General features: G+C 43.6%; 2 protein-coding genes across 2 annotated transcripts in view; both read right to left on the reverse strand.

The window, feature by feature from the left end:
- Positions 1–3333: 3333 nt before the first annotated feature.
- On the reverse strand, positions 3334–6646 carry pam16 (presequence translocase associated motor 16). The gene is made up of 5 exons (XM_062407146.1): positions 6512–6646; positions 5496–5580; positions 4957–5093; positions 4551–4616; positions 3334–3497 (listed from the first exon to the last, which is right to left on the reverse strand). Exons 1-5 carry the CDS (start codon positions 6512–6514, stop codon positions 3414–3416), a joined length of 375 nt encoding a protein of 124 aa, XP_062263130.1. The 5' UTR covers positions 6515–6646; the 3' UTR covers positions 3334–3413.
- A 761-nt stretch (positions 6647–7407) lies between these two features.
- The window catches only part of coro7 (coronin 7), a 95492-nt gene continuing 88756 nt past the window's right edge, over positions 7408–14143 (reverse strand). Inside the window, exons 13-28 of the mRNA XM_062407143.1 lie at positions 13962–14060; positions 13772–13876; positions 13517–13676; positions 13164–13339; positions 12912–13020; positions 12540–12626; positions 12236–12378; positions 11931–12035; positions 11427–11512; positions 11166–11307; positions 10995–11084; positions 10540–10656; positions 10294–10429; positions 10098–10189; positions 9901–9987; positions 7408–9499 (exon numbers count right to left, since the gene is read on the reverse strand). Coding sequence (XP_062263127.1) covers positions 9488–9499; positions 9901–9987; positions 10098–10189; positions 10294–10429; positions 10540–10656; positions 10995–11084; positions 11166–11307; positions 11427–11512; positions 11931–12035; positions 12236–12378; positions 12540–12626; positions 12912–13020; positions 13164–13339; positions 13517–13676; positions 13772–13876; positions 13962–14060 — 1746 coding nt within the window. The 3' untranslated portion in view covers positions 7408–9487. The remainder of the gene's footprint in view (positions 9500–9900; positions 9988–10097; positions 10190–10293; positions 10430–10539; positions 10657–10994; positions 11085–11165; positions 11308–11426; positions 11513–11930; positions 12036–12235; positions 12379–12539; positions 12627–12911; positions 13021–13163; positions 13340–13516; positions 13677–13771; positions 13877–13961; positions 14061–14143) is intronic.

Consider the following 14143-nt stretch of genomic DNA (forward strand, 5'->3'; position numbering starts at 1 on the left):
TCGACACAGCCAGTCTGTGCATGAAAGGGCCACTGTGGTGATAAACACTAGTGTCTTGTAGTTTTCAAAAAGTGACCCGACCCAAAACCAGCTGTGAAAAGCAGGCGGTCGTCCAAATCCAAGTCCAGCTTAGCCTCGACGGCAGAGGTTTTGTCCCAAGTTCAACAACTCTCACGCGGTGCCAAACATACCAGGAGAGGGTAAAGTGGGTTGTGCATATTGTGCCACAGAGGGGGGTGTGATGCACTCCATGCCACAAACAGCTGGACTGACTGGGAAGCCACACTATTGCAAACTGCCTCATTTTACTTTGTCCAAAGGGGCAACAACGAAATAAGGCAACAGACTCATTTGACTTCTGAGAAAGCTTTTCTCTCGGTTCGATTAAGCAGGCATCATGCACTTACCACAAATGATATTCCTTACATGTTTTAAGAAGTGTTACTGCGAAGTCATGGTTCTTTCAAAGCTGGTTTGCTCTTGTTTTTATTTGTCTGCATGGGTCAGTTACGCCGTGGGGCCCCTCCAGGCTTGTTGTCGCTCGGTGCTAATGCATGTATGATGTTGACTGATGTCTCCACAGGGGAGAGGAAGGGGAGCAGGAGAGGATCAACACAAGGAACATTCCCTCAAGAGACTCAATCACTCGCTCCTCCTCTCCGTTTTCACTCCTCCTCTCCTCTCCGCACATGTCGGCGGGCTTACCTTTCCATCATTAGACACTAGCTAATGCTGTTTTATATTTCTGTCATTGTTTTTTTTTTGTTCTGCTGTTGTTCAGACGAGACATTTTCCTGATGTTGAAGTTGCTTATTGTGTTCTGCGACGGCCGCTCTGCAATCGGCTGCCTGCTGCCGAGGGCAAGTCATTTAGGGGACGAAGAGAAGGAGAGAGGGAGAGAAGGAGAGATGGAGAGAGAGAAAGAGGGAGAGGTTCGGGTGGTCATCCAGGGCGGTGCTTCCCACCTGGGGGCTCATAGAAACATCCAGTTTTTTCTGTTAAATTTAGAATGTGTACTCCTGTTAGTCGGAGACCTGTAACATAGAGAAATACTGAATATAGTTGTCAATACCCATTAGCAAAATCTTTAAAATGAAACAACATGGGAGGAAAACGAAAAATCACAATATGTCAACAATAGGTTTAAATTTAGGCCACAAACTGTGCCACACACGTTCAGATTTTACTATTTGGGATTGAAGGGTCACAAGCCAGAAAAGGATGGAAACCACCGTTCTAGGGACCTGGTGAACCTATGACCTCACACTCCTCCGTGACAATCACAATGACCCGAACCCAGGTGGGACAAGGGCATCACATATTTCTGTATCAAGTGTCCACACACCAAACTCTTGCTCCCTTTTAATTTCCACAGTCAGACGCAGAGAGCATGCCATGCGTCTGTGAAATGGCGGGCGTCGCTGTGAGAGAGAGAGCGCGAGCGAGGGAGAGAGAGGATTGGCTGAATGAATAAATGAATGGACAGGGGATGGGGGGAGATGAGGGGAAGGGAGAGGCTGTGTGCCAGCGGAGGAAGAGAGGCAGAGGAGTGGAGCAGCCGCCCTCCATCTGGCCACCGACCCAGCAAACGGCCCTCTCGGCTCTGAAGTCACTGGCTGTGCCAATGTGTCCAATGTGGCAGCCACTCACGGGCGTACCGGCCTGCAGGAAACTAGGCCACTGAACTCCGTCTGCCCTCTGGGTGTTTTCTTTTTTTATAGATTAAACCCAAAAGGCTCATCCCACTTCCCTCCCCACCTCCTGGCCACAGAGATGCATTCCAGGCAGACTAACAAGCTGCATTCACAGTAAACAAAAAGCAAATATAATCCTCCTCCCCGCCTGAGGACGGGCTCCGCATCAGGCGGCCCGCAGGTCGACGAGTATTCACAACAGAGATAAACTGCACACCTGAGCTTCTCCCTCCGAAATGCAGTCATCATTATCTCAGGCGCGCACTCCCCCCCCCCCACACACACACACGCAGACACCTCAGCGGCCTGTCTCTGGGTTCAGCCCGGGTATTGAAGTGAATCTCTCGCTGTGAGTGGACAATCCTGGCATGTGATGTCATCAAAAACAGGTGTTAAGTAGGCTAGATATGTTTCCGTGGCAACAGCGAAACCCACAGATGAGGCGGCTCTCCTCTTCCTCCTCCTCCTCTTCCTCCCCCTCCTCCGTTTGTCTGGTTCTCCTCTGCCGGTGGAAGCCAGGGACAGAGACTCGGCGCGGCGGCAGGACGCTGAATCATAACGACACGGATCCTTCCGGGGTCCACATCTTTTCCATATTAAATAAGCTGTACGATCCATTAACCCTTTGAGCTCAGTCTGTAACGAACTGCACTTTTGCACCCCTCGTGACGTGCGTGGACGCGGGGATGCTGCCACATCCGGTCTCGTTGCAGAGCCGTTATTCACCAGTCGATTTGAGAACCACGATTAATTGTAAAAAGAAAACAAATTCCTCAAAATGTCTGAATTTCAAGTCCTTGTTTCTACAAAGCGGTACGTGCTCCTGGAGGCTTTTTAAAAGAAACCCTTGTTTAATGCTAAGAAAATGAAACTGAAATCAAGGGCACAGACATTGTTAGTAAGCTTGGTCAGTGTCATTGTAAAGGGGTGCCAGTGACTGAAGTGCCACAGTGTTGCACAAAGGGTTAATGATAAAACTAGGGCCACGCAGGGCCTGTTTGTTCCAAGTTATGTTTTTTGCACATTTGTGAGATATTATGTCAGTATTTGAATTTTTCCAAGTGCCTTTTTATTATAGGTAAAAATATAGAAGTTATACTCTATTTGGAGAAGAAAAAAAAAAGATTAAATGAAAATATATATTTTTTCCTGGCGTCATGTTCTGCAGTTGAACATGCAGAATTTTAGAGTTGTAAAAGTCTCCAATTGGTACAACATAGAGGCGTTCTCCTGTTTTAGAGGAATTTTATTACGATATTGATAATAATGTCAATGAAAAGAGAAAATGTTTAATAAAGATGCATTTGATAAAACTCGTCTTTTCACTTCTGTTCCACATATATGACTCAAATTAAAGAAATGTACAGATTACAACATTTGGGTAAATGTGATCCAGTCCGTCTATATCAGATTATTCTGTTTAATAGTCAATAAGCTGCCTTTTAAACTTGGTGTTCTGTGTTTCAGCTATAAACTGATATAAATAAATAAAACATTTGGCTTTGGATCAAAACCATAACACTTGAGGCCAAATATAACTATAAAAAGAACAATAAACCCATATTTTTATGACTATTGTTTGAGCCTCCTCTGTCTTAAAATGACATTATCTGCCAATAAGCTGCCACAAAGCCCAGACTAGAGAAAAGGAGGTTTTTATTGGGTCATAATTTACAGAGGACAGGGGGAGGAAAGAGAGGGCGGACATCATTTCATACTTCATGTTTCCGTATTCTGTTGCGACTGCTGCTTTTGTGACTCAATACTCAGCTCTTCTTCTAGACGCTCTTTAGCCCGCACCACCTAGACACAAAAACACACACACACACACATCCGATTATAATAATCACTGAGAGAAAGGAAAGGCGCTATATGTTTGAATAAGCAAATTACACCATGGCTCCCCCAGAGCGCAGAGGAGCTAACACGACTCACTTCAAAGAGTTGATTTCTCCTTCACGCTCAGGGTCACATGAGCCATAATTTGATATTTAACACAGACACAAAGGCAGAAAGAGAACCGGTCATTATTTAGATCTCATGAGCAAAACAAGTAAACAGATGCCTCAAAGAAACTTCCCGAGGGTGAAAACACAGTGAGGATAAGGGAGAATTGATTAAAAATTATAATGCTTTCTTTGAATCTGATAATTGTGATTGTCGACTACATAAAACCACAAAGTTTCTAATTATCTTGGGTCAGCCCCACACGGTCACTTGATGTTCTCTGAAAATACTAAAACGACTTTTTCAAGAAATGCACACAGTGGTTTCATCTCAGCAGCAGTCGGTCACATTTTGAAAACCGTCACTGAGATTGTGCCAACACTCAACTTCAGATCATGGTTTGGTCACATGGGCTGAAGGATTCGAAATAAACTTGTGAGCATATGGTTTTGCGGGCGGGGAAATAACTGGGGAACCACTGATGAAGAGGAGTTTGAAGATGTATGCTCTGCTCTTTACGGTTTGATGAACGTCAGACATTTTTCTACTTTAGTGCTTATTAAACCTAACATAACAGTCATATTACAATTGCTTCTAAAGAACAAATAACATCCTACATTAACAATCCTTCATCCGGTCACTTTTGAAAATCATTGTGTGAACAACGTGAAGCTGTTTTCAGACATGAGCTGATGGAAGCTGGAAAGAGAAAGTCCAGAGAAATTCCAGAGGCTGGAAGGAGAAAGTCCGGAGGCTCTCACTCAGATTTGAATCCTCACATACAGACGTCCCCGGATAATAATATCAGGAGATTATCCGGAGTTCAGTGCATGTCTGAAAGCAGCTTAAGAGAAAACTACTTAAATAACAGCGTGAACTGTGTTGAATCACAATAGACATTATACTTACTTTTGACTGTATGTAAAATGAACCGCCCACTCCCTTGTCATTGACTTTAAAAAGATGCTCATAGTTCTGGAAGAACAAAAAACATTAGTGTTAACAAAGCAGCTCTCAGCATCACCACTGTAAAAACAAAGTTCCTGATTATTGTTACATCAAAAGGTAAATAAGGTCAAATGAATTCACAAAATAAAACCTGATCTAATTTCCAGAGCTGTCTTTTGAATTCACAGCAGTGTCCGACAGAGTCGTGGATTTAGCCACCATGACAATTCCTAACATTTGAAGTCCAAACAAGTTTCATTTTTCAAATTGGTAACCAGATTGATTTTCAGACAAATTTTAACAGCTCTGCAGCCGAGAACCGACACTGGGCTTGAATCGCTCAAAGAGACAGATAGTGTGACCGCACCTTCTGAATCTCCTCAGGGGTGAGAGTGGTGAGGTTGAGGATCTGCTGCGCCTCTTGCAGACTCATCCCGGTGATGCTGGTGGCTGCGGCTGACTGCTGCCCCGAGCGGCCCCTGGCCCGCGCTGCCGCTTGGCTCGCTGAGAGGGAAAACACACAACGCACAGGAATACTGTCACACACCCAGGATCTGCCTCAAAGCAAAAATGACTTAACGCAGTGCTGTAGCAAACCTTCAGATAAATTCTTTTTGAAAGATATTATCTTATAATATTTCTATGAACTTGGTTGTACATTTACAATTCAGTCTGACACTATTAGAAGACAGGTAATTACTTGAAGATCTATTTGATTATTTGAGCATCTGTATAACAAAAAGTGAATCATGATTTCAGTCACAGTATCCTTCCTTTACTATGATGAACGATAGTATCAAATGAATCCGTCAACAGTGTTTGGATGATTGTCTATCCATCGATAAGTTTCTACACCTACTTAGTTTTACATGCCAGCTTTAAAAACTGTAAGGTTCCAGATCATACCTGCATATTCTTGTTGTAAAGCACGAGCAAACGCACGTCCCACCACCTGCGCCCCCATCACAATGATCTGTGCAAGAACCCTGGCCTGGAAAGAAGAAACAGTCATGAAGAGCAGACAATCATCCCTGACGATCACAGACAGATCGAGGCAGCAGGTGTCTGTGTTTGAGGATGTAAAGTGAAATTTAAAAGGTCCAGTGTGTTTTGCCTAGTGTGTAAACATCCTTTCATGTGTAAGTACTTCACGGAGGACGCCATGTTTTTCGCTGGCATCTAACCTGGACAAACTAAACACTGACAACGGAAACTTCCACAGGTTCTCCCTCATGTTTGGAAGGGGAGAGTGAGGTGAGGGGTATTCAGCTGCAGCATGACACTTCACCACTAGATGTCACTAACCCCTACACACTGAACCTTTAAAGACTGGCCAATAGAAACTATATCAACAATGATCACAATGTAATTTCCAACCAGTAGCAACATAACAAAAGTCCAGTTCTTATTGATATGCATCTGCATTGTGTAAAACAGTGAGGAGGTTAAACACATCATGGATCTGCCTCAGATTTGTGACATGTTGTATATCAAGTGTTGTAAGGAAGAGAATAAACCACAACCTCCACTCAGGAGCAGGAATCTCGCTTTACACTTAACAGACATGATCATGTGACAGTTCTGTTTAACTATCGATACGGACACTTGTTATCTGGATATAAGTTAGGGTCCTGATGAAATGACACCTTCATTACTAATGTCAACACAGCGACAGCGATTCCATGACCTCCTCCGCCATGTTAGGACAAGATGTAACTCGCACTTCAGCATTTCAACTCCTTACATCTCCCTCGAGCAAGAAGAGGAGGAAGAGGAGGCAGCTTCCTGGTGTGAGACCGATAGACATTCAAACCCGGGACCATGACACACAGCAGCTCGGCCTCATGCTAATGCTAACGCTACCTAGCACCTCTCCGCTGCCTCTGTGAGGTATCTGCTAAAAGAACAAACTGTGTTCTTACCATCGCTGTGCAGTGGTGTCTCGACCCGGGACAGTGTTCGGACGCGACGCTCCTCACATGTACACCACTGAAGGTTAGGTAAGGGTCAAAGTTCAAGGAAGCGTCAACAACGCAAAGATTCAAGTTGACTCTGGTGGTCGGTGGTGTTTGTGACACTGCCACCCACCGGCAAGGAAGTCAAACTGCAGTTATCAAAGTGGTGGAGCAAGTATTCACATATTTTACAGGGTCCACGTTTTAAAAACGTCACAAGTAAAATGTTTATTAAGTACAAATCAGGAATATCTACATAATGTGACAGTTGTATTATGATATATTAGATAATATTATTATTGTGGATGCACCGATGTTTAAACAGTACTTTATTTATATGGTTTTTCAACGAATTATTATTTTCATTATGGATTAACCACTTGATTATTTTCTCGATCAACAGCTTGATTTGTTTATTTTAAGGCCCAAAGTTACCCCACAACTGACATCCGGTCCATATTTTATTTATTATTTAGAATGAATACAAAATATTTAGATAATCAACAGGGAAAGCAGCGAACCTTAAACGTTAAAGAAGCAGGAGCCATGGAAAGTTGAGCATTTTTACATAAAAAGAGACTCAATCAGTTATAAAAATTGGAATCTGTAACTAATAAATGTAGCTCAAATTGAAGTACTTGAATAAATATACTCAGTTACATACCACCACAGAGTACCGGCTTTAAAACGTTTCATTCTGAGAAAAGTACATTTATGTTCTTTTATTGTTATGCGATCAGCAAATATTAGAATATATAATATTAGACCTAACAAGTCAATACAACATGCTGCAGGATAGTCATTTTTTTTCTTGCATTCATTAACTGCGTCTGTTAAAGTGACCAAATGACACGACAAGTGGCAATGATTGCAAAAGGTGTTTATTGAAAGACAACATTGGAAAAAAAACACAAACCTTTACTCAAGTGATACAAAAAAAACAACAACACCCCTTCACTCACTGTATAAAAAGGAAGATTGTTTGAAACACAATGGAATGCAAGTAAAACCAGCCCAAATAACACGAGCACACACAGTTTACAACTACACAAGCACTGACAACACCTGCAGTTCACGTGTATAACATGATGTGCACGATCACGCGTGGCTGAACTGGTCGGGTTACTTCGGTCCATCAGAGGTGGTAAACAAACTCCGTCTGGATTATTGACGATATTGCTGTAGCCCTGATTAGAAATAACACGATGGCTGTTATGGCTGTATAAGTTATCAATACTGTAATGTCATTGTTTATTAAACACCATGATTACTTGCTACCAAGATAAGAAGAAGAGCTAATTCTGAGAGGAATAACGAACAGAATTCCAAAGAGAAAGATTTGATTAAAAAACGCCACCATCCAGAGGAAAAAAGAAAAGAATTATAAAAAAGGAGGTGGTTTGGCTTCAATGCAGAACAACATTTCATTTTTTATTTACCTTTAACCCTTACTTATACATAACACTATTTCTGGAAGGCAAAACATTTAAATCCAACTGGCAAAAATACAGTATCACATATTTATGTCAACATTGGCTAACAAGGAAACGTGAATGTGAACGTAGAAATTCCAGTTCATGGTCAAACATGAGCACTGGGGACCCTGTTGTTTCCCCTGTGGGGTTTTTGCTGTTGAAGGCTTGAGCATGTTACAGTAATAATGTGTCTGTGTGTGTGTGTGACCTGACTCAACAGGAAGACAAGGTGTTTTTGAGATGCTCACATATTACTTCCTCATTAAACCTTTTTTTTTGCACCATTACATTTTTTTATAGACACATTGGGACGAGAAGAAGCAAGCGAGTGGTCCACCGTGGAGGCAAATGTCCACAAAGATTACGAGGTTGTACAAGATACACGGGGTGTCCTCACACAAGAGGGCGCCATTGTTATTTATATCTAGACGACTGAGAATGTGTTATCATGCTTAAAACATGGCCACTTACCACAGACACAAACAGGAGCAAGAATAAAATACTCCGCAATTATTAATTAATCGATTAATTATTTTAATATCATTGTTTGTAGTCCATAGTCTGTATAAGAAGATGGACGACATGAAGCCAAAATGTCTGGAACGCCACCCGGTGGTCAGCTGCAGTATAGGTCCTGAATCCAACCTCCTCCATGTTGATGAATGGGACATGGATTAAACTAAATAGTCTACGTCGTAAGTAGTTCTTATCACACTGATGTATCTTCAAGTTCTCATTTGTCTGTTGTGATATGATGATAAAAAAACATGCTGAAAAGTCACGATTGATAACTGAGACTCGTGATTGGTCGAGCTTGTGTATCGCCTGGATCCTGCTGCCACCAAATGCCCAAGATGGGAGTGTTGCTCTCTGGGATATTTTGGCCTCATTTTTTATAGTGGAAGGAAGTGGAAACACGGGATCCATCTTTATTTACAGTCTATGGTTTTCATTTACTGAGAGTTAACTAGTGTAGCGTAAAGCAGAAGTATTATTGCTATGAAGTCACCTTGCACTGACCAGAAATATGTTTGCGCTTTTCTGACACATGATTTCTATTAATCCCACAAAACAAAACAACCCCCCGCTAAATATCAATAACAGTGTGACATAATTTTGGAGTTTACATAATCATTGGAAAGCTATTATAAATCAAATTCATCCCAGAGTGATTTTTGTAATATCTAATAATCCCCGATGACAATTATTGGCATATCACATTTCAGTAAGTTTGATATGATCAACATCAGCTACATAGTGTGACATTTAAATTGTTTCAAACCTGAACGGATATTGTGATACATACAGTGATCCTGTCAGGAGGTTTTTTAATTGGTCGACTTGGCTGAAGATTTGTTCACATTGTGCAGTATTTTGTTATTTGTGCGGTAGGCTGAGGCGTTCTGGATGGCACTGCTGCACAAGACTGGTCCCTCCACGCCGTTTGTGGGAACCTTGATTGAACCAATCAATAGTCATCCTGAAGGACAGAGAGGTCACAGGAGGATGAAGAATTTCCACTGATTTCACATTAACCTCAAGATCCCACTGATCTCTATTGACTAAATACATTGACCTGACACGTTCTCCAATCCACACTTTATATTTTTTATATTTCTTTAAAGGAATGCATTGTGGTGGAGCACAATTTTCCACAAAAGTTATATTTTGGATCTGTTTTTTTTTGTTGTTATTTTACATGAAAATAATCACATTAATGTAAAATTATTACTTTCAGCCACAACCAAACCTATTCTATAATCAAATGTCATTAGAGTTACTGCACCCTCATTAGTTTAAGATCAATAACTTAAAAATTGACAATAGAAATACTGAAAAATACAAGATCAGTTTTCAGTCGTCTCTGTCCCGTTCACTTACCCACTCGTCCTCGTCAACCCCCTCGAACGACTCCTGTGGCAGCGGTTCGTCCATGTTCCCCAACTTGGCCACCATGGCACTGAGCAGCTGGGTTACACGGGAGTATAATAATATATTAACAGATGACTGACATGGTCGATCTACTGGATAGCTCAACCGCAGAAACACAACAACACTGTATTTTCATTAATCTTCACCTCGTCTTTCTTCTGTTCATCCGTCTTCTCCTCCAGGTAGAAAGACGAGGGCATGTATTTCCTCACCGGAGCCTCTTTGGGGGCTTCGCTCACTGAGAAAAAGAAAGTATCAAATAAAAATAAATACTAGGACGTGTCCAGTAGACTGAAGAGGTAAGTACATTGTCGAAACAGACTCTCTGCTCAGTGTCCTCACCTGGTGTCATGTCTTTGGGCTTCAGGCTGATCTTGTTGTGTTTGCCGTTGGAGCCGGACAGCCAGGCAGAGGCAGTCAGGGCCGGTTTCCAACATTCTGCCGTGTCAGGGAACACATCATCCTGGAAAAACTCTTTCTGTAGAACCACGGTGGACACACAGAGGAGGCAGTTATGGTAAAGAAGGAGAGAACTTCATTCCCATTGCAGTATTCCCATGTGTCCACTAGGCGGCGCAGTTGGCTCACCTTGACCCGCGGCACTCTGAAGGCGACGGGCTCTACAGCTGTCTTGGTGAGCATTAGACCTACAGCTATCTCCACCTCACGCACACTGCACTCCGTCTTTGGGAGAAAGGCCAATCCCTGCAGAGAGGAAACAGGAAGGGTGTCAGAGACCACGTACATCATCACAAATGAACTTCGACTGTCCATGTGTGCAGATGTATGAATGTTTGACGAAGTAATGAATCAAAATATTTAAAAACTAGAGTAGCACTCAGTAGAGTCCATAACTCTGCCACGGCCGCACAATCCCCTTATGAAACCACATTGAAATCAGTTCTTTCATTCCACTGTGTTGTGGTGATCTGTCCGTAAACTTACTTGCAGACAAACAAACCAACAAACATACAGGCAGTGTTGTGACCACAAACTTCCTGGTGGATGTAAAAATTATTTAAAGGCTGAGGTCAGCTCGGTACCTTCAGCGGCTCTGGAGACATAAAGCTGCTGCATTCCATAAAGTACGGCTCTTCAGTGACGATCTCATAAACGTGCACTCGAGTATCACCCTGGAAAACAAAGGAAACACATTCGATTATCACCAATTCTTGTCTGCAGTGACACTTTGAATTTGTTTTATTTTGATTTACCTTTCCAGTGAGGATGACCACGCTGTTGTCGGGGTCATAGAAGGGGATGAGCGTGGAGGGGGAGATGTCTACTTGGGTGCTGGCGATGGCTCCGGAGGACAAGGAGTCAGCGGAGTACAGGCAGAGAAGTCTATCACTGCGGCTGCAGGTGAAGGACAAGAGGGATCAACGGTAAGTTCTCTCTTTTCACAGACTCGCTGCTGCTCTATTAAATATACTTTGAATGCCACTTAGAGAAAAGTGTATGCTAATATCACGTACCTGTCAAATCCTGACACCAGCAGGTACTTGCCCTCGCACACCCACAGTATACGAGCTCCCCTGGGGCCGTCGGGGCCTGGACCTTCCTGCAAAAAGATAAAACAAAGTGTGATTGTGGGAGATGAGTTGATGGAAGAGTAAGAAGACATGCATTTAAAGAGTTAAGCAACATTTTAGTGCAGTTATTCCAGATGACTAAAGCCTTTCGGCATCAGTAATTCATATCACTTTAAATTCTCACACAGGTTTATTGCTTTTGCAGTTGTTTCCCCCCAAGTAACACAACACTTAAGGAGTTATAAATGAAACGATAGCTTGTGCATAAGTGGAGACTGCAGTTTACCTCATCAATATTTAACTGAGTTTTATTATGTGAAGTTGCTGTTGTTGCTCAGAGCTGAATACTACAGCTGCGGCTGATACACAACCTTTTAGATACACATCAAAACACAAATCGTGTCTGTTTTCTGTGATAATATGCCACCATGCTTCGGCTGTACGTACCTGCACAGGTGCAGTGGACTTGCGAGGGTCATATATACGAACTTTCCCATCTTTACACACTGTGGCCAGGAGCTTCCCGTCTGGGCTCCACGCCATACTGAAAACCTGAGCATGAAACAGAATAGACAGCAAGAAAAAGAAAAGACAGAAAAAGGAAATAAAATAGAAAGGAAGAGGAATTGAAAGTAAACCTCATTATGTCCAAACACAGTAGCCTCATTTATCTCATCAGGGTGAAAATAAGTTCTACCAAAGACTTAGCAGGCACTCTTTTTTGCCTCTAGCATTTTGTCTTGGTCACCCACCTGTTCCTGGTGTCCGGTGAGGATTTTGACCTGCTCTCCGCTCTCCAGGTTCCACAGTCTGACCGTGAGATCATAGGATGACGACACCAGGAGGCCACTGGCCAGAGGGTGGCACTTGATTGAGTAAATCTTCTCTGTGTGGCCTAGGAGGAGTCACATCAGCTGTCACTTCACTGTACATCATTTCGATAAAGTCCCATTGGAGATGTATTGCTGCACTAAGTGTTGTGTGTCAGGTTTGTCAGTCTGTTGTAGACAGAAGGAATTAAAGAGAGGTGGTTTTAGAGGCTGGGTCTGGTCCTACCTTGCAAGATGAGCTCCGGCTCAGTCAGGGTCTCCTTCAGTCCTCCCTCTGGTACCTGCCACACCCGGATCTTAGCATCATCACCAGCTGTCACCGACAGACACAGACATATACGTTCAATCACATTCAAGATTTACCAAGATAAATGAAAACGGTGAATGGTTTGTATTTGCTTCTGAATATAAAGGAGTTCTCAAAGAGTCATGAATCCCATTCACTCACTAATGGGATATTTGGGGCTTATTGTCTTCTTTAGAACACTTCAACATGCCTACTGAAGGAGCCGGGAATCAAACCAGCGAGCCTCCGATTAGGGGACGGCCTGAGCCACAGTCTAACATTGAAGCTTGGTAGACTGTTAATTTTCCTCACCTACAACAAGCCTGTGTGTGTCAAAGGGGTCCCAAGAGAAGTCGGCCACATTCACAGAGTTCTGGATGGTGGGCAGATTGGTGTCCGGCTGCCTGCCAGGCTGAGAGCGCTGAGGGATGGAACACAATCACTCACTCACACATGCGGCACATGCTCATAGAACATTTCCCAAACTTGTCTCCACAAATGGAGTCAGCAATCACATTACTTGTGATGAATAGGTTTACATTTCGTTTCCATCTGCTGCTGTACCTCAAAGATGGCGATCTGGCCCCCGGAGATGGCGAGGGGCACTGCCAAGCGTTGGCGGTTGACACAGAATCCGTCACACTCGCCCGGTGTGGTCAGGTTGAGACCACGTATGTTGGTGATGTGCGTGTCCCGGTGCATCACCGCACCCTGGATGTGGCGGAACTTGGAGGTTGGCCCTGGACGAGAGATTATTTTTCCATTTTATCATGTGACATAAATCAAACAATTCACTTGCACGTGCTGTTACCACATTAACCATATTTAAGACACAACCTTTTGACGATGTCAGACACCATGATGAGGACTGGTCTGTGTGTGTGTGTTTGTGTGTGTTTGTATGTGTGAGTCCATACCCATCAGGCTCTGGATGGCCTTGGCACTCTGGTTGGCACTGGGGCTGGGGAGGAAGCCTGAGGAGAGGCCGGAGTTGGAGGAGGGAGAGCGGGACGGCTCTGCGCTGCTGCTGGGAGTAGTCAGAGGACTACTGGAGGTGGAGCAGCCACGAGCCGGATCCTGAAGAACAGCACAATGTCAAGTTTTTACAACTGCAACGGTACTGTGATGTAGAGATTTAGACCGGTTGCAAAACCATTCAACCGATCTCTCACCTCTTTGCTCCCCACACTGACCACCTCCTTCTTTGCAGGCGTCTGTTTCACCGTTGAAGCCTTTGATTTGGGCTGTCGGTCTGGGTTGATGCTGACCTTCTCCACCTGGGGACAAATAGAACTCGTTGTTTGAGGCGTCCACACGGTTTGAAGACCGGATAAACGTGTTGTGGGCAGAGAGAACCGTTACCTGCTTGTTCCCTCCCTGCCACCACTCCTCTGCAGACATGGAGGGAGTAGCACCCCCTGTGTCTGGGAAAAGGTCGTCATGAAACTCCTGGCCCGAACGCTGGGGAGCAGCACAGAAACACACGGACGCAAATAAGCCTGCATTGGGAACGAACATGCAAACATCAACAGGACAGCTCGTGA

Source organism: Platichthys flesus, chromosome 16 (genome assembly GCF_949316205.1).
Source record: "Platichthys flesus chromosome 16, fPlaFle2.1, whole genome shotgun sequence".
NCBI lineage: Eukaryota > Metazoa > Chordata > Actinopteri > Pleuronectiformes > Pleuronectidae > Platichthys > Platichthys flesus.

Excerpts from the sequence above, each read along its gene's own strand:
- pam16 (XM_062407146.1), bottom strand. Across the intron at positions 5,094-5,495 it reads TTTACAACAAGAATATGCAG|CGAGCCAAGCGGCAGCGCGG; the intron begins GTATGATCTGGA and ends TTTCCCTCTCAG. Across the intron at positions 4,617-4,956 it reads CCCCTGAGGAGATTCAGAAG|AACTATGAGCATCTTTTTAA; the intron begins GTGCGGTCACAC and ends TTGTTCTTCCAG.